The sequence below is a fragment of the Lagopus muta genome, chromosome 11 (assembly GCF_023343835.1).
Source record: "Lagopus muta isolate bLagMut1 chromosome 11, bLagMut1 primary, whole genome shotgun sequence".
NCBI lineage: Eukaryota > Metazoa > Chordata > Aves > Galliformes > Phasianidae > Lagopus > Lagopus muta.
The window spans coordinates 457,255-480,783 of NC_064443.1; the positions used below are offsets into that span (position 1 = coordinate 457,255).

A 23,529-nucleotide genomic window follows, 5' to 3' on the forward strand; every position below is an offset into this window, starting at 1 on the left:
AGCAGAGCACACCTGAGTCATTCTTTGGGCTGAGGTATGGGGGTTGGATGTTCTCGAAAAGTTCCAAAGTAACACAGTTACCTTGTCAGCTATATAAGGATGAAAATCTGTTCAGAAATGACATCAGCTGCCTACGTGCCAGTGCCTCCCTAACAAACAGAATGGAATATAGAATTCTGCCAGTGAGGAGCAACAAGAAATTAAAAATATAAATAGAATTCTTTACAATAGGTGCATATCAGGCAGCACCTCTGAAGTATTGATTTTATGAAAAGGGAGCAGGAGTAAATAACAGAACTGCTTCCTGCTGTGTTAAAAACAAGAAGAAAATCAAGGAATTTATAACACAGCTCTGCGGAATAATGTTTCAATTTCAGGACATTATAAACACAAACTACAGTGTACAAAAAGCACTATACATTTTAGTAACAATTTCTTAGATTCCCTTCTAAAAGAGAAACTGCAGTTTCTTAAAAGAAGGAAAACCACTCACCCTCTGTTACTGACAACTGCCTTTTTCAAGTGAATATAGTTTGCAGGAAAAATCCCCTGCAAGAGAGAAAAGCCTGTAAGTTAGAAAGGCAACACTTGCAGTTTGCAGCATTAATACATTTGTACCATTATTTATATATGCATGCAATTGCCAGTATACACATTAACATCCTCCCCCATCACTGTGTCAAAAACACTGCCACAGACTCAAGTCAACATTCAAACTGGACAAGTAATTTTCATCCCACAAAGCTTCCAAAGTGTTCAGAAGCACTGTTCCACGTGAAATGTCCTCTGGCATAAAAACAGTGGGTAAGCCAACTATGACCAAATGAGAAGTCTCATGCTAAGCCTACACGCTGTTGCCTTGGAATGGACAAGGAATGGACAAGGGATCAAAATAAGGGATCTACATTTAGCAAATTTTCTTCATGCTGCAAAAAGCATGCAAGCCCAGCAGCGTGCTAACAGGTAATGAGCAAGCAGACATGAGGTGTGACAAGTAGAAAGAACTCTGAGGAATGAGCAGCTTGCAGTCAGCAGAAGGAATGAGGAAGAGCAGTAACAACCAGGGACACTGACTGCAGAGATGTAAGCTAGCCAGCACCAGTGCCTGTTGTGCAGCTCCCAGCATGACATCAGCCCCACTTCCAGGCCTTCCCTTCAGCATGCCACATTACCTTAAGACAAAAGGGCCTAGACTTAAAAAAAAAAAAAAAAAAAAAAAAAAAAAAAAAAAGCAACAAAAGAAAACATCCACCATCCAATTTGTGTTTAGTCCTTATCCCAGTCTCCCACTGAGCAAACAAGTATTCCATTACCTGCATACCCCAGGCTATCCTCCTCCTAGCAAAGAACTGCCCAAGCCCACCCAGCACAGCTCCAGGTGTTTGCCTTTTGCTGCTCCCACGACAGATGGGCTCTAACTCTACCCGTGCTATCAAGTTTATCAAGCTCTCATGAGATGAAACAGAGAAAATGGATAATTTAAACCAAAATCGTCATTGTACTCCATCATCTCTGTAAAAAAAAGAAAAAAAAAAACCAAAGCCCCAAATGCTCGGAGCAGCCTCAGCTGGTTTGTAAGGACATGCACCCCAGTGGGGAAACTACATCAGCACCATTAATCTGCAGGTGAAGAACAGCAGTCAGTCATTCACAATCATTTCCGTAATCAAATGTGAGCTTTACATTTTTAGAACAACACTGTGTAATAATCCAGGAAGACATTTTTTCAGCATGATGAGGGTTTTGAAAGGAATATTAAGAAAATTGTATTCAAAACGTTAAGGAAAAATCCTCCCTTTTGATAGGCGAGATGGACACTGCAGAATTAAAGCAAACAATAACAGCTTAATGAGAAAAAGCAGTAAATGCTTTCAGCCCTCCAAAAATCTGGGGGGAAAAAATGCTACTTCAGTTTCTTGTCTGGTTCCTTCCTATCCATGCTTTGTACTTCTGTGATCCTGTGCTGTTACCTAAGAAACCAAGGAAGGTTTGAAGGGCTCTCGGACCAAAACTGAGCAGATACTCAAGCAGAAGAGGTAGCAGTGCACACAAAACAAGCACATGGAGAGCACAACAAGCACAGTGTTCCATGGAGAGAACTTCAATCATGCAAACATTTCCAGTAACAAGAGGAAAAAAAGTAGTCTGAAACATGAGGAATCCGATGCTCTTTTCTTTTTAAATACAAGCTGTATTTATACCAGAAGCCAATGAAGGAGAAAACTATTTATGTGCCCTGACACATACATTTACGTAAATACACATGCACTCATCAGGACAGCCAAAAACGTTCAAGAAACAAAATGGGTATAACTGGAAAATAACCAAATGCAGTAGTTAAATGGTAAAAGTCTGAAACAAAGCACCCTTCTTCATCAGACACTTTTCCATAATTACCCTAAACTGACAACGCAAATAATTAAATGAGCTTCATTAAGCAGCATAAGATCAGCCTCCCTCTAGGAGGAGTCACGTGGAAATGATCCAACTGGATGAGACTTACAGGTATTAGAAAGATTTAATGGTACATACTGGGAAGATTCCTGATTTTGGGGGGTAACAAATACTGTTCTCTACATCTAGGAAATAAATCTAATCTCATCACATGGAGAAGTGAAAGGTAAGCACAACCTTGGGTAAGGTAACAGTTAATATGGTTGCAACAGCAAAGCAGAGACACTCTACCAGTACATTGAAAGACTTACCTTCACATTGGGCTTCTTAATGGAAACACCTCTGTACCACCCTAAAACCAGAGAAAACACCTTACATTACATTCTGGCATTGTTTATGTTACAGAGAAGCAAGCTGACCAGAAATAACGCAATCACTGAGATCATCTCAAAAACCACCCTCAAACCACAGGTCAGACTTTAAGATGTTTTTCTGTTTGGCTCTGCAACAACGACAAGCAATTAGGGACGTGGAATGCTCCTATTTCTTCCATCAGGAATAAAAGCAGCTTAGTATTACCTGGTCACTTCACTAACAATCATCAGCTACTCCTAAAGATGTGCTCAGTGCACAAACTGCCATTGTTTTTCCCATGTACTGGCACAGGAGTCTCCTCCTAGTATTTACCTTCATGAAAAACGCAGGCTCCAAAAACCTGCTCTTTTACAGACAGGAAAAGCCATTACCGTACATTTCTAACATTGTTTAAACAAATATAAATCCTTCAGATGTGTCTGGTCTTATGCATGCCTGGAGAAAAGACTTCAGGATCTCATTTCACAAATCCAATTACTGTTCTTGCATCCCCCATCAGATAACAGCCCCAGACAGGACAATACATCAAGAGTAAGAGCCAAAGCTACCAGTCAAACAGAAGAACCCAATTACTTCCATTTTACACAGGTGGAATTAATGTCACTGCAGCACAAGGGTTCATCTGGAAAAAAAATTAAAAAGCTCTAAAAACACCATCCAGTTTAACCATGAAATCTGAGGACAGATGACATTAGCACGTAACACCTGAGTTAGAGGATGTAGGTTTTCTACAGAGAAAGGCTGTGCTTCATGGACAGACACACTGCTTCCCCATCTTCTTTTCCAGCAGCTCAAAACAGACTCAAGCTGCCTGACTCAGTGGCCAGCCCAGGGAAAAGCAAGCAGGTCACTCCAACTGGTTTTGAATGAATGAAGCCCTGTACAGGGTGTGGGGCTTGGATGCGGGCAACACCGTTCACAGCAGCGTGCATGGTGCTACACTCTGGATTGGTGGCTAAAACCGTGCTGAGAATAGAGCAACACTTGCACAGCACTGGTGCTTCCTTTCTTCCCCACTCTGTCACCCCAACAAAGTGTTGGTGCAGGAATTCCCCAGTTTCTTAACCAAACTGATTATAAACACCTCGAGCTGTTAGTTCTCAGTATGCACAAAGCTGAACTCAAGTGCAGCAAAGAAAACAGAATGGATCATATACCCACAGCGCTGTGCTCTGGACTAGCTGCTGTATCTTAAAGTCCTGTTCCATCTTTGCTTTTCTACAGACTCTGCTACACCAGGCCACACAGTGCTGGAGATAAAGGAAGCAGAGCACCCGAACTAAAGCCTACATGTAGCATTTTGAAGGAGAAATATCAAAGTCAGGGAAAAAAAATGGTGCTTTATAACTGATTTTCTCAAGACAATGAAACGATGCGTGATAAAAAGAAAAGTGAAAAGTAGGCTGCTCTGCAGCTCTGCCCTCTGCATGTAGCAAACTCCCTCCAAGAGCTGCAGGAAGAACCACTTGTATGATAATAAAACGGGAAAAAAAATAACAGGAAAAGCACACCATGATGCCATTCCACCTGCACACTGAGACTGTTATTTGGTTATAAAGTTTATTGCAAGCCTCACTGCCTGCATGTACAGTCACAATGTAGGTGACCTGGAGGCAGTAATAAAAGCTAAAGAAGAATGCACTTGGTAGCATGTGCAAATCACTGCTCTTCCCTTTGCCTGCAGGGCTTTTCCAGCCATAAGAAGCATTATGCTCTGCTCAGCTCCTCCGAACCTGCAATTCAGCCAAACCTCTGAAGGAGGATAGAACAAGGACACGTCCATATAGAAATTCACAGCGCAGGAATTTCAGAAACCTGCATATTCATAGAAAAGGACTGAAAAGCAGTTTTCACAAAAATGTGTCTCACTCAGAAGTCACAGCAATAGTGCAGTTCTAATTCAAAGGACTCAGAATAGACTGAGCAGATGTGCTCAACTCAATGTTATCAGCTGAGAGATAAGAAGAGTTACCAATGGTTTTTGATCCTTCCTTGACAATGGATTGAACAAAACAATATTCCTTCTGATAGTCGCCTCACAACCCTTTTCAGATCTCCAGCTAAACAGCAAGAAGTCTGTTGAATGGAAAAAGCCGGTCCCTTTCCAGTACCCAAGAGCAGAAAAAGGATTCCAACATGATACGCATCTGTTTTTCAGGGGGGAAAAAAAAAAAGCTCAAATAGTGAGGATGAGTAAAGTAGCACTGGCTTCAGAGCGTAAGAAAAACAAACTCCAGAGATAACTTCTTTCTTCAAACATCTTCCCTGCTTACAGCTCTAAGGAAACATGTCCAAGGCTGCCAGGAGAGGCTGAGAATGGGAGAGTTCAGGTTTGCAGGAGCATCTGTGAGCAACGGGAGCCCGGCTCCCTGCCCCAGGAAACAAATCACAACTGCTTTTGGGGCTAACTAGAGATGGAAGCACTGCCTGTTTTACACTGGAGACAACCCTGAGCAGAGGAGCACTTAGGAAAAGCCTGTCTTTTACTTCCACCTATCAAAAGCTTCCTGATCTTGCATCCAGAACAGAAAGACTAGCATTTGTACAAAGCAAGGCCCAGGATGCATGTCTTTAACATTCACCAGTCTGAAACAACCATGTTTGCCTGAAGTGATCAGAACACTTTGCAAACTAACAAACTCCACACCCAGCATAACAAGCCTGGACATCACACAAGTGCCCAACATAGCTGCTCTCACCCCTCACCTGCTGATGGAAAGCAGCGTTGTACACTGCTACAGAACTACACTGATTTGTGTCACTGAAAGAAGAGCAACACACAGCACAAGCTGCTGCCAGTGCTGCAGGTGAAGCCCGCACTCAGGTCCTCCCTCACGCTCTCCAACTGGCAGCAGCCTGGCATTAGAGAAATGAGCTGTCTGATCAGATGCAGCAATGAGTGACAAAGACAAAATGGTTTTTGCATCATAAGCTCTGTTGGGTCCCAATGCTAATAAAACACATCACAGTTTGCTACTAGATCACACGCCACAGTAGTCACAGGACGCATTTTATAACGCTGCCTGAGAACACGGACAGCTAACATACAGTCTCAGCAACATGCCATCCCGTAGAGCCACAGGCACCACAGCAGCTGGACACAAGCACACATGCTTCCCAGCTGGGGTCAGCAACGTGCAGTGGTACCACCGCCTACAGGGCAGGAGCTCCACGTGTCAGGTGATAAATGAAGAAACGAAACTTTGAACCCCACAGGGATTATATCAACGTGTTATGCACTGTACAGATATCATCAGCGTGGCAGAATGCAAAACAGTTGGTTAAAGTATATTACCACATACAGTTCCACTAAAAATCTGGTAAGCATATACTGCATTATTAGGCTTCTCTGCTAAATCTTTGTAATTTTTGGCCAGAAGCTGTACTTCATGATTCCAGATCATAAGCATCCAATGAAAACAAACCACAATTTAATCTGTGGGGATGACAAGCTGTTGGGATTTATCGACTTGTTTAAGTTAGGAAGCAGCCTTTTATTCTACTAATTGCACAGCTTCAAAAGGATTGATAAGTACTGGATAGTGCCTTTCATCTGATCTTGTTTATCTCTGTTGAGGAGACAAGTCCAGAAAAAAAGACGTTTTGTGAAACCACTGAAGCCCTCAATTTTAGGATAAAATGCTGAAAGCTTTTAGCTAAAATTTTCCAAAACATAGAGATGCCATGATACTAGGAAAACCACCCTCAAACTTAAGCAAGGAAAAATGAAAGTCTCACACTGCAATTACTACAATTAAAACATGCAAATGAGCACAAGGAATTGAACAGATGCACTCTTGTTAACCGGAAAATACCAACAAAGGGGCACAACAAAGGAAAGTCAGACCCAGATAAGACCCATCTACTCCCTTCACTACAGCTCAGTGCTCATCAGTGGTTCTGAGCTTTCTTCAAAGGGAGACCTGATTTTAAATTTGCAGAAATCACACGCAAAAGGGAGCAGCTACCATGCTAAAAAACAGCTGGTCTCCAAAGACAGCTTAGGCTGAGGAGCCATTTGCCACGGGCAGGTTTCCTTCACTATCTCCATAACTGCAAGAAAAGCAAACTGTTGGAGCAATTGTTCTTCTCTGAGAAACCACTGGAAGTAGTGGGAAGCAGGAACGGATTTCCAAGAAATAAATCCACAAAACAAAGTAAGAGTTGCACACACTTGGAGGTAGGTCTCCAAAGACAGCTTAGGCTGAGGAGCCATTTGCCACGGGCAGGTTTCCTTCACTATCTCCATAACTGCAAGAAAAGCAAACTGTTGGAGCAATTGTTCTTCTCTGAGAAACCACTGGAAGTAGTGGGAAGCAGGAACGGATTTCCAAGAAATAAATCCACAAAACAAAGTAAGAGTTGCACACACTTGGAGGTAGGCACCTGTCCTAGGAAAGCTAAATGTGAAAACACAATTTCATGGTCTGAAAAATACTCAGAAACTGAGATGCAAATGCTGCAGCTTGTTTAGTTACAGTGTGCTGCTCCACCACCTAACTACTTCAGTAATTTTTCCAAGTTATCAATCCCAACACATTTCTTCTTTAAAAGGCAGAATAGCCTCTTTAATAGTCTACTCAGAATTCTGTGTTTAAGAAAAAAGAACGTTTCAATGAGCACAACTTCAAGCTATGAGGGCACAATATCAGAAAGGCAATGTTGTGACTTCCTGCAGATCCCTTTCAGCTACACAAAAACCTCCAGCATCACCTTATGCCTGTCCTCTTAAACCTCAAAATAAGAATTTACTTGAAAAAAAACTGATTTCTTTACAACAACTGTACAAAAAATACTCTATTATGACAGGATAACTATTTTCTTGAATACTTAATTTGATGATTACATTTAACAATCAGATTATGAAATTGCTTGGTAGCTAGCACTGTGATGGCTGTACAGCTGATAACTAGCACTTGAACTGTGTTTAGCTTCCATTCCATTATGAAATTATAATTAAATTATGCATATTGTGGATCTTATAGATCTAGTAGATTACGTATTTAATACATAAATGCATCTTAGCTTCTTATTCTGAATTTTAGATGAATAAGTCTTTCCAGCCTTATGAGTAACCCCCGGACCTGCAGGACAGCTACCTTTTGTACACGCTGGTCAATCAATAGTTGCTGCTACCAGTTAATCTGCACGTAAGCTGCTTGCAGGCTGTGTGCACCTCGCACTAGGCAGTGACCTAGAGGAGGGCTGGCAGCAATGAGCAGTGAGAGCTGCCTGACCAAAGGCACCCGCTGCCCAGAGCAGCCTGCTGTGACAGATGGAGCAGCTCCCAACTCCCACCCAGCCTGTGACAGCAGGGCCACAGCAGCACAGCTGGATGTCAGCATTTCATCTTGGCCTCAGCCACAGAGGCAGCCATCCAGAAGCCATCCCTGCTCTTCAAAGTAGTCGGGCAATATTTTCCATAGCAGCTGTGTGGGTCCAGGTGAATTCTGCTCTCCAGACAAACAAAAGGCAGAGGAAAACGGCCACCTCACTGGAGGCTTGGAAGCACAGCACAGACACCGCTCTCAGGCACAGAGTTCTCAGAACTGCAAAACAAACCAACCAATGCTAACTCGCAGGTGTCCCACACACCAAAAGCCTTCATTTGGCCACACTGTCACTGCTGGATGCTAACTACATTACACATAGGGCTTATCAACACTGCTACTAACACAGAAATTAAACCATGCAGTTCTTAAAAAGTCACACAACTACAATGTAAAAGAAAGGATTTGCTCGTGTGTTATCAGTTAACATTCATTACTGTCAGTGTTATTAGCCTTAAACTCCACTGCACACACATGCATGCACATACACACATACAGACCCGTATGTGTGCGCATGCGAGCACATCTGTTCCTCTGCCCTGCAAATACACACAAGGCTCAGCTGCAGAGCTACACAAGAACATAGGAAATTCTCTCTTCCATTCAGTGTGTTCAAAATGCAACAACTGCTTTCTACACCAGTCGCTATGACATAGTCCTTGCTGTAACAGTTATTCAGTAGCTCATTATCATTAGAAATACATATGTTCAGAAGCACAGGTAACACTGCTTTTTATCTATGCTGGAACTCTTCAGCAAGTCTCAGAAATCCTTCTCCATGTCACTAGCATACCTGTGTGCATGTCAATCTTTTCAACACTCATTTGCATGAGTTAACATCAATTTACCCACTCCGTTCAAAAGAATCCCCAGCAATTAATGCAGAGCATAAGAAATAGTACAATTCACTCTAACCAAGGATGCTGTTAAGCAGTGGCTCAGGCTGACTGGGGGTTCCAGAGCTCACTTGGTGCCACCCACACTCCACAGGGCTGCCCAGAGAAGCTGTCTAGCCCTGTGCCCATAGCTCTGAGGGATTCACAGCCTCCATGGGAAACCCATACTCAGTCCTTGCACAGCCCAGAAGTGTTTGCTGATGCTCAGGGATGGCATTACTGAAATGATAGAGGAGTTCCATGTTGTGCAGTTCCAGATGTAGCAAAATTAACATATCTTTCTTAGGTATATAAAGTCCGTGCCAAAAGCTCCTTGAAGGAGAGGAAAAAAAAAAAAAAAGACAGGATAGCATGCTTAAAAAACAAACAACACAAGTGCACTAAAGCCTCCTCCACACAGCAGAATGCATACTACCATACACAGGGTCTTTCCTTCCACAACGATCTGAAGACTGACACTGCCTTTGAGGAACTGTCTTCAAAACTACTGGCAAAGATAAAACACAGAGCCCAATTACTGTAACACTGTGAAGAGATGGACTGGATTATCCTTTTGCTTTCCTGTAAGCAAGCTGCTCCTTTGGATACCTTTTTTTCCCTCAGTTTTGGAAGTTTTCCCACAATTTTGGAAGTTTAGGGGAAATTGTTTGAAAACATCATGCCTGCTTTCAACAATATCACTGTTTTCCCTTAGAGTTCTACTATTCTTTTCAAGTATCTTTTCCTGAGCTTGCGGTGTTCACAAGACCTGGTAAAGCAACCGCAATCAACACCACTGTCTGAACAAAGCTTGGCCCATTGCACCACTCTGTTTTTAAATAAAATATTATCAATTTGCATGTGCAAACCAGATGTATTGTTTACAACATGCTTCTCAATGGATTAAGCATCAACACTGAACTGCAAAACTCATTCAAAGCTTTATAGGCATAGGTGAGGAAGCCACCACTTTCCTAAGACTCACAAATATTCGCTTACTTTTTCACAGAAGAGCTCACTCAGCAGCTAAACAAACAAAACCCCTGAATGCATGAGGAAAACCTCAAGAGCAAAAGACAGTTTTAGGCATGAGAGAAAAAAAAAAAAAGCAGTCATCTGACAACCAGGCAGGAGGTTTATATAGGTGCTCTAGCACTGAAGATGAAATAGGAAAGTAAACTGAACAAACACAAAAACAAAACCACAGTTTTGTGGAATGTGAATTTGGAATTCAGATTTATGAATCTGGGTTCTGAATTTGTTTTTAAATGCTTCAGGATTAAGGTTATATCATTCAATCTGAGACTACAGAGAAACATCCCCATACTGTACATTGTCAGCCTCTCTCTCAATAAATATGTTTTATACCACTTGCTTACTCTGAATGTTAGGATAAAAAGCGTTCTCTTTTAAATGCAACAACTTCAGCCAGATTAGCCCCAGGAATACAAGCAAGGGATTGGGAAGTGCAGTTTATTCACACACAAGAACCGTAGTTATAGCTGTAATGTCAACAGTGGCATTCTCCTTCAGGAACAAAACGTGGGACGAAGCATGCTCTTCTCTCTAAATCTCTATTCTCTAGTTTATTTCCAGTACTGCTACTAAATTGCATCCCTCTATTTCACACCTAATGTTTTTTGTGTGTTCAGATACTCCTAAGCAATAAACGTCGGTACGCTTCATTGAAACACGTAACAGCAACATTTAGAAAATACAGCTAAAAAAAACCACAGACTACACTTTGTGATGAAAATTTCTTGCAAGACCCAATTACAACACAACAATCAGGTCAGGGTTCAAGATTTTCTGGACAGATGGTTAACTTAAAACACACTGACCCCCTATCAGACTGGATTAGTGCCAGAAGCACTCAGCCTTTCCTACAAAAAGTGGGTCAGGCTAGTTCTTTATCCAAGTGCTTTGATTTGATGCATTATTATTCCCGAGCAACGTACTAAAATCTGCCGTATTAAAATATTTTTACATTCTTACATAGCAAATAGGATTGCCTCCTAGGCACCACACTTACCTTCACATTTCTCCAGGATCTGCACAGTCTCCCCCAGCTCCAGGACCAAGCCTTGAGGCACAGCTCCTCGGAAGCTGCATATCACTAAAGGGTGGGGAAAAAAGAGAGAGAGACATATGAGGGTTCAACCTGAGCATGAATTTTCCTTCTAAGCATAGCACTTCAGCTCATTCCCTACATAAAAATAGCTATTACACAGCTGCCCAGAAAACCTGTCAGCCAACTTCTCCGCATCACATACCTTCATTTCAGCCCTTATCACAAGTTAAGCTCAGCAGTGACATAAAAGCTGCGTTTTTTATCAGACTTCTGCATCAAGCAAGTCTCGATCATTTCAATCACCAACTCCAAATTCATACTAGACACAAAACCTTCCTTGTCTCACTTCTTACTCTACACAACGCATCAGAACACACAGTCCTAACTTCAAAGAAAATAATGAAGTGCTGCAATCAATTTCCTTCAAGTTGCAACCACTGCAATTAACATTTGTGCAGCTAATATACTAGGAAAATCCTACACTGACGCGTACTATGATGCTGAACTGGATACCCTGAAGAATACAACAGAATCTGTATTTTTCAAGAACTGCCACGCTAAACTTCTGAAACATTTTCCAAGGTAATTTAATTAACTCAATTTTAAGCACAAATTTAAAAGCCATGATTCATTCCCCACTCCCATGTCTGCCCACACGAACTCACACAGGCACAGCCATAGCGCAGCCACCCAAGCCCTTTGCCCTAAGCACAGAGGCCCAGCGCCCATGGACCAGCTGCACCTGCACACAGCACAGCGCCGCTGCTGGGAACCCAAGGGCTGAGACCACAACCTGCAGTGAGCATCAGCCTTTCCCAGTGCAAGAGAATGCTCCCCTTGAAATAGAAGCGCTCAGCTGCAGTTGAAATGTCTCACTGTGATGATGGTGCTGCAGTTCATCTCCACCCTGAATGCCTTTTTGTATCAAAGACACTGAATCCCTGGAGCTGCTTTGTGCAGACTGCCAGCAGCTAACCAGAAAGCCAAGCAATGCAGCAACTGGACCCATCCTGCAGTAATGGAGAACTCACCCACCAAGAATTCACAACTGTAGTCTTCAATCAATGAAAATCACCTCGTGCTTCTCCCAGCAGCTGCCTAATGGTTCACCAGCAGGCCACCATCAGAGCTCTGGCAACTTCTCCTTGCCCCTCCCGCAATCCACATAAGTGACCTTTAAATGCTGATTATTATCTTTTTTCTTAATGGGGAATAATGACTTGCACATATTTAGGCCTATAAGAAATCATTCTAATAGATTTGTTAATTCATAAAAGGAAACTGTTTATTTATTAGATATTTCTACTGGCAACAAAGAAAACCTCGTCAGGGCTGTACTGCATTGATGCAGCGTGAGCTCTGCAGGATTCAGGGTGCTCTCCACTCAGAGCCCTTTGCTTAAGCCCACCTGACCCAGAAGAAAAAGGAAAAACAAAATGCAGAGAACAGAAGTGAATTTTGCCCATCATCTGTGGGTACAATCTGGATGTCCATTCTCAATTGGAACTTAAGTTCTCAAATAATAAAATTATCCACCCCACATTCCTCAATGTCCATACAGCAACATGCAAAAGAGCTCCTTCATCAATAAATTTGTGGGCTATGCCAGTCTGCTGCGTTGGACAATTTCAATCACCAATAAGGTATGCAAATAGCCAGATAGACACTTTCAGAGTAACAGACACTGAATCTCAAGAGATTTTCAGCCACACTAATGTAAGTGCACCAAAGTAAGCTGACCGGATGCAACAAGCTGTATCTTGTCCAACTATTCTGCGCAACCCACAATTTATCATCTCTGAAATAAAAAAATAACAGTAAAAATAGCTGCTGACTGTGACAGAATCCCAGAACTCTGTGGCTGCTCTGCAGTCTGATACGTGACTCCAAAGGTTATTGCCAAAGTTACGGATGTTGCCTTTTTAATAAATAAAAACTTATTATGCAACACAATCTTATTTACAAAGTGACTTCTAGGCATGCAGTTCTTCTCTGCAGTGTTACTTGAAAGGAGCAAACACAAATATGGGTGGGAAATACAGAATAGCTGAGACCTTCAAAGGAAAATAATTTACAGATGGGCTCCAGTGTCTGACTTCCATGCTTCCCACAGATCAATCCTTCAGAGCACGAACACCTCCAAAGCACCCATCACTTGAGCAGACCCCATCGTCTGTCCCCAGAGGGAAGCAGAAACGCACCTCCAGAACAGCCCGGCAGCAAAGCAGGGCTTTGCTTTGGGTGGCTTTTCCCCCGCCACTCACCAGGTATCAGCAACACCTCCCAGATTCTAGTCAGACCACTGAAACACACAGCATCTACTTCCAGGTATTAAACCCCTTCTCATCAGCCAAGTTTGTAAGGATGCCATAGAATTTAGTTCCAGCCAGCAGTTAAACCAGAACTCTGTCCATGGGGAAAGCTTTGGCCACACACAGTAACCATCACCAGGACATAAATGCCTTAACTGTGCTGCTTGAACTGCTGGGCCACAGCAAAAGAAATGCCTTCCTCTGCAAATTGTAATGAGAAAGGCACAAACTCACCTGCACAGCAGGATAACCTCCAGCTATGGCAGAGAATAGGAAGAGACCAGGGGTGTAACATACAGGAACACGGAAAAATAGTTTGGAAATCTGAAGACCAAACAGGAGAGGACACACTCAGAAATGTTCCCCTAGCTTAGGGAAAGGCCCTGACACAGTGCGAGCAGCTGCATTACCATTTACCTGCAGTAAGAGAAATGGTTTCAAAGGAACAGTATTAAAGGGTGCACAGACAAGTGTGGCACCTTCAGAAAGAGCAGGTATGTTTTCACACAGCTAAGTGATTCTTCACAATGGGTAATTAAAGGAGCTGCTCACTATATGGATGAGAAAGATCCAGTCAGAGCAACCCACCAGGATTTTAGAAAAGGGGCTGCTTTGAAACACCCTCTATCTAAAGCTCTTGCAGAAACTGAGCTAGTCTGTGATAAAGGGGGAAGGCATTTGCATGGATCAGAAACTAGTAAAGAGAGAAAGCTGGTTTATTTCTGAGACTGACCAGGAAGCTCTAAGGGGATCCGTGTTGAAGCCTGTTCTTAATAAAATATTTCTAAGTGATCTAGAAAAGCTGGGAAGTAGCCAAGTGACTGAGTTCTGCTGCTACGCAGGGTGACGCTGCGCTGCAGAAGGACCTAGCAGGAACACACACTGCAGACAGATGCCATTCAGTCCATCTACATAGGGATGAACAATCCTAACCTCACATCTAACCCACAATCTCTCACCTTGCTCCCACCACTCCGAGCAGAAGCCCAGGACTGACATTAACAATCCCTAGCATCAGCTCAGGCACCTCCAAACCCTCCCTGCATGGCACAGCAGAACACTATCCTGGGAAAATAGGCAAGACAACTACATATATGCTGGGTAAAATTCACAGCAAACCGCCACGTGCCAGTTTTCCTCTTTACCAAAAACATATCCTTTGCCACAAAGGACAGAACACCATATGGAAAGGTTGAAAGAAGTGAGACAAGATGCTGCAAACATGGCACAAGAGCTTTTACACAATGAGTTATTAACCAGGATAGGATGCTTCCACTGGTAAGACTGACAGCTGAGAGGGATGCTGAGCATAACTCATGGGTGTCCAACCTTCTGGCTCGCCTGGGCCACTGCAGAGTGAAGAGGAATTGTCTTGGTCTGTATATAAAATAGCCAATGTATAAGTAACAAAACTTTTTTTTTTTTTTTTTTTTTTTTTTTACATTTTTATTAGAAGATTAAAGAAGGACAGGAGCAAAAATGAAACTAGTGGGGTAAGTGACCTTGTTTTTGTGACACTAATGCATCAGACTGGCTCAATGGAGGTGGCTGCTATTCTTACTGAGTTTTCGAGGTGCACAGAGATTTCTGATGACATTTTATTCTTGCTGCACGTCATCTGTGATAATTCATCTTCACAAATGCATGGACTGCCAAAAAGCAATGACATGAATGAGGTGTGATTGGCAAGTGAGGGACATTTATCTCTGCTAAGATGAGGCAAATAAAAGTCCAGCTGGAGAACTGATCAGATTTTTTAGTTTAATATCTGATTACAACTCCATACATTCCATTTGAAAATTTGCAGGTATTGACCAAAAACAGAGCTGCAAATATACAAACAAACAAAAAAAAAGAATATTTTTTCAGCACTCTTGAAGTCGATTCTCAAATTCCCTTATCAAATGGAAGGCAAAGCTCCATGTTTTTTGCTGCTCACAGGACTGCATTCAGCCAGCACATCAGAACACATTAATTTATTTGCCAAAACTGCAGTTATGCAGGGCTGCTCTGCAGGAGAAGCCACAATGGACTGGGGTAGGGGGCAGCTGCAGGATGAACTTGTCGTGCGTAGCTGCTAAGTTGCACTGAACACATCAGTGGGGAACAGGTCACCCATCCCTTCCAGTACAAAGAGCAGAGCTATGTCAAACAAAACGGCTGAAAGGGGTTCAGAACTTTGTTTAAAGTACCATTCAATGCAGGGCAGAGTTAAACTGTGAAACTCCACACAAGATGGCACTGCATGTTAAAAAGAAACAAGATCTTCTAAAACCAAAAGGAAACAGGACAAATTAATGGATGCATGCCACCTCAGGTCCAGCAGCTCCCTGACCCAGAGTACTGAAGCCAATGGGATGCCTTCCCAGGCCCTAGCATGCTTTGCTCCTCCACTGGAAACACATACTGCAGGTCACTGCCAAGGGGAGACCAAAGGAGCTGAATGTTGGCTGGGCTGACAGGACCCCTCCCACACTGCCCTTAAGGAAACCCAAATCAAGCTTCTGTTGTCCCTCGTTACTGATTTGTGACCTTACCTGAACACTACTAAGGCAGACAGAGGATACAATTCACCGTTAGAGAAACATTAGATTTCATGTCTCATTATTACCCTCTGCTGCCCAGCCAGACAACAGAACTGCTTTCACTTCTGCGGTGGCACAATTGATAATATACCTTGCTTTCTGAAATTGCTTCTTATCCAATTTCTATGTCCCAGCTTCCCCACCCAGGCTCACCTGGGCCTCAATGCTACCACAGATCATTTTTCTTCTCAAACGGATTACATCAACTGCATGATAAACTTAGTAAGAGAACTGTGCCACATTTTTATGTGAGCAGTGAGAGAAGATGAAAGGAAAAAAGGAAAATACCCCAGTGCTGTGCAGTACAGCACAGCCATGTGTGAGCTTGAGCACCATCCAACTGCACCACCGCTCCCAAAGAGCAGTTTTCTCTGTGCGTAAGTGTAAAACTGCTTTGCAGCACTATGTACTGGTACAGGTATGCACCCTGAGCCCATGCTGCAGTCCTTATGTTCTTATTCTTTTGCAACCTGTTTCCACACATCATGCTAAAGCCTACAAAAATATTTTGAGGTTGCATAATGAACTGTTCACATCACAAAATACAGCTCAGCCCACAGTAAGTCACTGTTTGCTTTCATAAGGGAACAGGGCCTTCTCCCTCCATACATTCCCAAACATAACAGTGAAAATCAGAAGTATTTACTTAAATGAGGGATGAGAAACAACACTGGTTCAAGAGATTTTTTCCATGCTTCCATTGCTCTCTTTGCCTTCTTCAGACCTCAGTTTTTCTCATCATAAAGTTGGACTTTCTTTTTTTGCCTTTGCTTTATTTCTCACATGTTCTCTTCCACAGTGGAAATCACTGCTGCTCGAACATACCCACTGTATGCCAGAAGTAACATTTCACACTACCAGCAGCAACCACTTGTATTTTTCTGTTCATATTTCACAGGCCCCGTAGAAGAGTATAAAGCCATTAGCTTCACAATGGATGTGGTCCATGCCACAGCCTGCACATGGCTTTTGTCTGCTTGCTTGCTTGCTGTCAAAGCAATAGTAAACTTCGCCCCAAATGTTTTTGATTCCTTTAATTCAAAAATGTTAGAGTGGGTCACTCTGGAAATCACTAATTAACGCGATTAGAAGTATATCAGAAAATACTTCCAACTCCCTTTTATTGCTTTATAATGCATGTCCAAACTTGAGGAAGGTTGCTGAGGAAGAGATACACCACGTGGCATTTCCTCACCAGGGGAGATCTCTGGCTACTTCTCAGCACACGTAAGGAGTTCAAGCATTTCTTACACAGTCTTACATGACAGACCGCAGTTCTAACACCACATTCAACTACTGGTAGCTCTCACCAGTACTAGTCATGTCAATACAAGCCGACCTCTGAGACTACCTCTAGGATTGACTGCTCCTGAAGATCATGTCATTATTCCAGATGACTATGGATTATGCTGAGGATGTATCTTTTACCTAAACAGCTTTTTTAGTATGAATACATGTACTGGAAACATCTACTATCAAACAGTATAAGCTAGTTTTAACAGATGAATAAGATGAACTTTATCTTCTCCCATGAAGCGCTCACACAATACAGCCCCCACATAAACTAGGGGAGAGCAGTAAACCCAATACCTTTCCCTTAACAGAGGCTAGAACAAGGAGGTGAGGGAAAGGCATGAGAACAAAGATGCAGCTTTGCACAACTTGAGAACGTTGGGATTGGGACTCCCTAAGGCAGAGATTCTCACTAGCATTAGAATTTACACATGTATAAAACAGCATGTCTCCAGACCCACCCAGATGTTTTCCCACAACTTTAATACCCACATCACCCCAGGACTGCACTCTTCAACCATGCATCACATAGAAAACACTTCTATTTGTTCAGATCCGGCATTCCCAGCGCCTCTGCCTTGTATTAAAAGAAAGAGCAAACAATTTTAGTTCTTCCTGTCCACAGCATTTATAATTTCAGAATCCTCTGGCCTCTAAGAAATGTATTTTCCAATTATTTGAGTCTTCGTACTTGCATACTGTAGACAGGGAAAAGTCTCTCAGTCACAGCAATATGACAAGAAGACACTCACCCAATGGCCAACATCTAGCTTCACCTGCTAGCAAGGCACCTGTGCTGCACAACCCCCTGCGGGGGGAAAGGACCCCTACAGCCCAAACCTGCCAGCAACAGCCTCACAGAACTGCAGCCCTTCTGCCTACAAAGAGGAGTTGTTCCTGCAAACAGAACACTGTAGGCCTGATTGTTTAAAAGGCCAAAGAATAGATTATGAAGGAAAAAAGACCTTCAGATTTTTATCAGAAATTAAAAGTCATTACAACTGATTTTTTTGAGGAACAGCTTGATGAAGCCTGGCAGCAACAGAGCTTCCCCTGTCAGACCCAGATGATAATTTGACAAGGGAACAGAACCCTGGGGCAATTTAGATGAAAATGTTCTCATTTCATTCTACAAATACCTGGAAGAGCATCTTCACCCTCACAATATACCCTCCTAGTATCTGCATGACTGATTATTTGTCAGAAATTAATTTGAGACAGCCAAAGCTACATGAAAGATCAGGCCCCACTCAGCAGGTACATTTACAGAGAAAACTAGAAACAAACACTTCCAGAATGCTCTGCTGGTGAGGTAAGAAGGACAACACAAAGAGGTTCAGTACGAGGGAAAGGATGAGCCCAGCTACAGCCTCAAGAAGCTGCTACCCAGGTACACGCAGGGTGTGCAGGAGGGGATCTCAGTATGCTGGCGCACACACAACAGAACAGAGCTCTAATCCGATTGGAACTGCCAGGCACTAATGTAATACACACACACCAAAAAAAGATTATCAAAAGCTGATTAAAAGCCATCCAAACGTTACAATAGGAGAGAAGGGATTAAACAAAAGACTCGCCTTAGAAGACAGCTAAAGAATTTTTTGACCTTATTAATGGTCTTTACGAACTTCTATGGCAAACCCTGAAGAAAAAAATACTGCAGAATCGAAGGGAATCTGCTAAACGCGAGGCACTGAGTATTACCCAAATTACAGCACAATTAAGTGAAGGTATTCGGGGCCAGCCAGCAGTTGCTAGGCAGCAGTTGCTGCTGCCAGGATGCTGCGTGGTGCACACGGAGCCAGGAGCCGCCGGCAGCGCAGCCCTGCAGCAGCACATCCTTGCAGGCAGGCCTGCTGCCATCGCACGGCACTGCAGGGCGCGCGGCTGCCTAGCAACGCCGCCTCCTCCTCCTGAGTCATGGTAGGAAAATAGTTGTGCAAAAAAAGAAACAGATGCCTGAGAAGAAAGGTGATCAATAACTAGCAAAGTGAATTACTGCGAGCATCCTTCCCCCACCCTCTGAGACAAAAATAGAGATTAGGCTCAAAAATCAGGAGCTGTTTAAAATAGTTTTGCACATCCTGGTGTCGAGAAGTGGGATTGAAACAAAAAGCCCACAGCAGTGTCCACTTTCTTACTTATATTAAGGAGCTGACTTTGAGCTCCCAGCCCTGCAGGCACCAGTCCTGGTCGCTCACCCCTCCCACATGTGTCGACACCCAGCTAACAGCTCCCCCGTTCTCTCCAGGGGGAACAGAAGTCCCCACCCATACGTCATTCCCTCTACATGGAAAGAACATGGCAACCCCTTTTCATCCCCTTAGGGCAGGGACAAGGGCTGCCTCATGCCAGCCTACAAAGGGGAGAATCCCACCCCTTGTGGTACTGCTCTGCACCATTCCTCGCCAACAGCGTGAGCCAGCAAGAGCTCCAGTGCGCTGCTGCACACCAGGAGACACAACAAGAAGCCAGCTCAGGACCAGCTGCCCTGGACAACAGAGGTGGCACTGCCTCCCCAGGCAGCCTGCTCAAACACTTGGCTCCCGGTGGTAACAGAACTCATCTCGTGTCCCTGACAGTAAGTCACTGCTGCTCCCTGCCTACCACTGAGCAGCCCTGAGGAGCGGCAGTGCTGCCTTCCCCACAACTCCCCAAAAAGCAAGAAGCCACAAACAGGCCCCTTCCTGCCCTCCTTGCCCACCCCAGCCCCCCATTCTACACCAACTACACCATACAACTGCCAGCCCTGCTGGCTAACTGCCAAGTAACTCTATCACGTGAAGTTACCTTGGTGGTTCCAATCTATTTGCACATTCCCCATCAGGAGAAGGTGGGACAAAGAAGGTAGATAAGAGTGCATTTAGCTTCTGCACCCCAGCTGATAGCCCTAGCTGAAATATCATAGTCTACACAGTCTGCAACACAAGAACTTGGGGAGATCTGAAGATGGCCCGCAACACTGCTAAGAAACCTCTCAAGTCACACATGAAAACTTTCAAGTTTGGTCATGTGTTTCCTACCAAACTTCCAGGAAGTGACGTATTTACCTGACAGAGCAGGAGATGCTTTCCTCACAGAATCGTTCTCTCTTCTCATCTCGACTCCAGCAAACGGACATCATTTAATGCTACCAACATCATCTGACACACAACCAAAATCTTCTTTTTTCCTTACTGCATCCCCCACCCAAGTTGAAATAATTCATTTATTTTATAACCAAAACCAAATTAATAAAAACAAACAAACAAACAAAAATATTTCAGGCCAGCAACCTGAATGGCAGCCAGCAGAATCCCAAAACCACAAAACCCCCAACATCACTGCCGTGTGCCGCTGTGATGAAGGACATCAGAGAAGGGAACCTCTTCACCAGATGCAGGGAAGCTGCACTGTTGCCGCTCTTGATTACCAACAACTGAGCTGCCAGTCATTCAGCTTTAGGCCGTTTACAAAACCAAGGGTGTGAGGTACACAGCAAATCAATACCAAAGTTCAAATGGCAGTTTTCAATTAACTGTGAGGGCTGTTCTGAAAGTAATGCCTTCTATTTCATTATGCTGGTCCACAGTGTCAGAGGCAAATGCTGGTGGGATGGCAGTAGAGGGTGAATTTCCCACCAATGCTGTGATATGTTGTTGCCATGTGACAGATGGCAGCAGAGGGGCAGTCTGAAAAGAACAGCGTCTGACGTGAAAGTTCATACGAAACGAAGGTGTGTCACTGAATTCCTCCATGCACAAAAAATGGCACCTCCTGACAGCCCCGGACACTTGAACGTTGGCGGAACAAACAGCGATGTGAGCACAGGGAGGCGGTGGGTGGTGCGTTTCAGCAGTGGTGACAGTGACATGACAGACAAGGCACATTCTGGTCAGCCATGCACAGCTGTCACAACATGAAATGAAGAGCACCTTAATCTGTTCATCCGTGCAATCTACTGAAGGTGGTGACTGAGCTAAAAAATGCTGTTTTGTAGCTGAGAATGTGCTCTACCTAACAGTGTTATTGTGCTCTTTGTATCTATTGCTGTTTCCATGAAAATACACAGGCAGCATTACTTTCAGAGCAAACTAAGTGGTTTTTGCAGTAATTTGTGTATTTTGGGGGAATTTTTCCCCCTTGCTGGCTGACACTGCCTTACTTGTGCCTGCGCTCCTCCCCTGCACACATGTGACAAAGCCCTGCACCCAAGTTACACCAAGGAGAACATAATGAGGTAAGGCAGGCCACCTCGTGCAGCTATTGCCACAGGCAAGCATCCCCTGTGAGGAAGAGCACAGGCAGAACAGACAGCATCAGCCTCCCAGCACCAGGCCCTGCTGCCAGGAGCACATCCAGCAGTGCCCAGCAGCCCCTACTTAACCCATCTGCAGTGCTCTCCTGTGCCACATCTTCTGACAGGGCAGCCCATATCACATGTCCTTCAGCACCGTGAAGGATGGGGTGTTGGGGTGCACACGAACAGGCCTGTAAAAAGCCACTACTGCATTCAACCCGCTCCTGCTCAGCCAGTGGTTCCTTTGGGTCCGACATGTATGCAAGGCTTCATTAACGAGATCAGAAGACAGAAAGGGGAAGAGTATTAACAGCTGGCAAAATCATCTGGACATAAGCTGGCTAACTCACTGACTTGCATTTAAAAAAGAAATAAAGCAAATTTAGAAAAAAAAATTAACCACTACTGCCAACACTAACACTGTGCATAAGCTTACTTACATCACAAGATCTAGAGAAACCTTTGTTTCTGTGTCAGAGTGCTGATATGAGTTTATCACTGACAGCAGAACAACCTGCCACAGCTCTCCTTAAGGCCCAGTGCTCCAAAGCCCTCAGCCTGCTGGGCCCACAGCTATCAGCCTTCCTACTGCCTTCACTGGGTTTTGACTAGAGACTGTTTAAAATAACACAGGTTACAGGTCTAAGAGGAAGGAACTACAGCTGCAGAGAGCCTAAGGGATGCTTCCAGGACCTCAGTGCAGATTACCGAGTTGATTTTAGTTTCCAAACACCTGATGGGAGATTTGATTCTATCATCAGTCACTTGGTTGAGGTCTTCCATCTCTCTATCTTGAAGCTCAGTGTGCACACAGATTTTGAAACAGAATAAGAGTAAAATGTAGTGGTATTCAAATTGATTCATAACAAAAGCAATCAGCACACCTGCCTTTGAACAAGATGCTACTTCATGCTTCCTTCAGCCTCTTACACAGTGAAAATTGCAACTGAGAAAGCAAAACAAGATTTATCAACCTACAAATCACCCAATATTTTTATCTGAAGCATGAGAAGTTGCAGCAAAATCTGTAACAGCTGAATAAGCCTTCAGACTTTCAATTCCTTCGTCAGTGTTCTCACGCCCACACCTGAGAAGATTTCCCATTTCATCCCATATATATATAAATCCTATATATGACTCTGATTGTAGCAAGGACTGGAGGTCATCGGGCATCTACAGCTCCTTCCCACCAGAACTATTGCAAACCACTGAGTAACATCCGAATCAGAAAAACTGCTGTAGGTCCATCTCATGTACTCATGAAGATAAGGAGAAGAACCATCCTTCCTCATTCCCAAAGATCCTCTTTCTGTGGGCATTTAAATGCCAGCAAATAACGTCGCTGAGACTATTCCTGAGCACAGCTACACAAAAGAAGTAAACCAATGAACTTGTTTCTTGGACAAACACAAAGCCTATACACCTACAAACAGGCACTTATATTCCCGTTCCCTTTCACACGCACCCCCAGGACAAAGCCAGGCAGTGCCAGTCTCTCCCAGACCCATTCCTGCCCACAAAGCACCTCCCGGTCACTCCACACTCGCACTAACAGCTCCCCTCCATGTCCTCCAGAAAACAAACAAGTTGGACTAGAAAAACTCTTGAGAGAACTTTGTTATCTATTCTTCTCAGCAAGTCAGCAGCTACTTATTTGCTCTCGTATTGCAAATCACTAGAAAATTCTTCCTTTCCCATCCCATCAGCAACTTTCATAACATCTGTAGGAAGCGTATGTCTGAGACTGCCAACTCCCACCATAAAACGTTGCTCACCACTGGTGGAGAGATACTGGTAGGTGAGGACAGATAGCTCGTACACCTGAGGATTGCCATCCTTAGGAAGTGAGCCTGATTATTTTCTTCCCATCCCACCAGCCAACAGCAGAAGTCCTGAGGGTGTTGGCCAAACACATCCCACAGCATAACTATGAGCAAAGCGCTCTGAGAAACGTCACAGCAACAAAAGTTAGAACCCATACTGCAACACTCCAACTCCTTACAGCAGCAGCACAC

At 43.7% G+C, this 23,529-nt stretch overlaps 1 protein-coding gene across 8 annotated transcripts in view; it reads right to left on the reverse strand.

The window, feature by feature from the left end:
* DOCK3 (dedicator of cytokinesis 3) overlaps window positions 1-23,529 on the reverse strand; it is a 185,848-nt gene that overhangs the window by 157,661 nt on the left and 4,658 nt on the right. For all 8 annotated transcript variants that reach the window (XM_048956982.1, XM_048956981.1, XM_048956985.1 and 5 more), the window contains exons 2-4: window positions 11,007-11,090; window positions 2,706-2,746; window positions 494-549 (exon numbers count right to left, since the gene is read on the reverse strand). In XM_048956982.1, coding sequence (XP_048812939.1) covers window positions 494-549; window positions 2,706-2,746; window positions 11,007-11,090 — 181 coding nt within the window. The remainder of the gene's footprint in view (window positions 1-493; window positions 550-2,705; window positions 2,747-11,006; window positions 11,091-23,529) is intronic.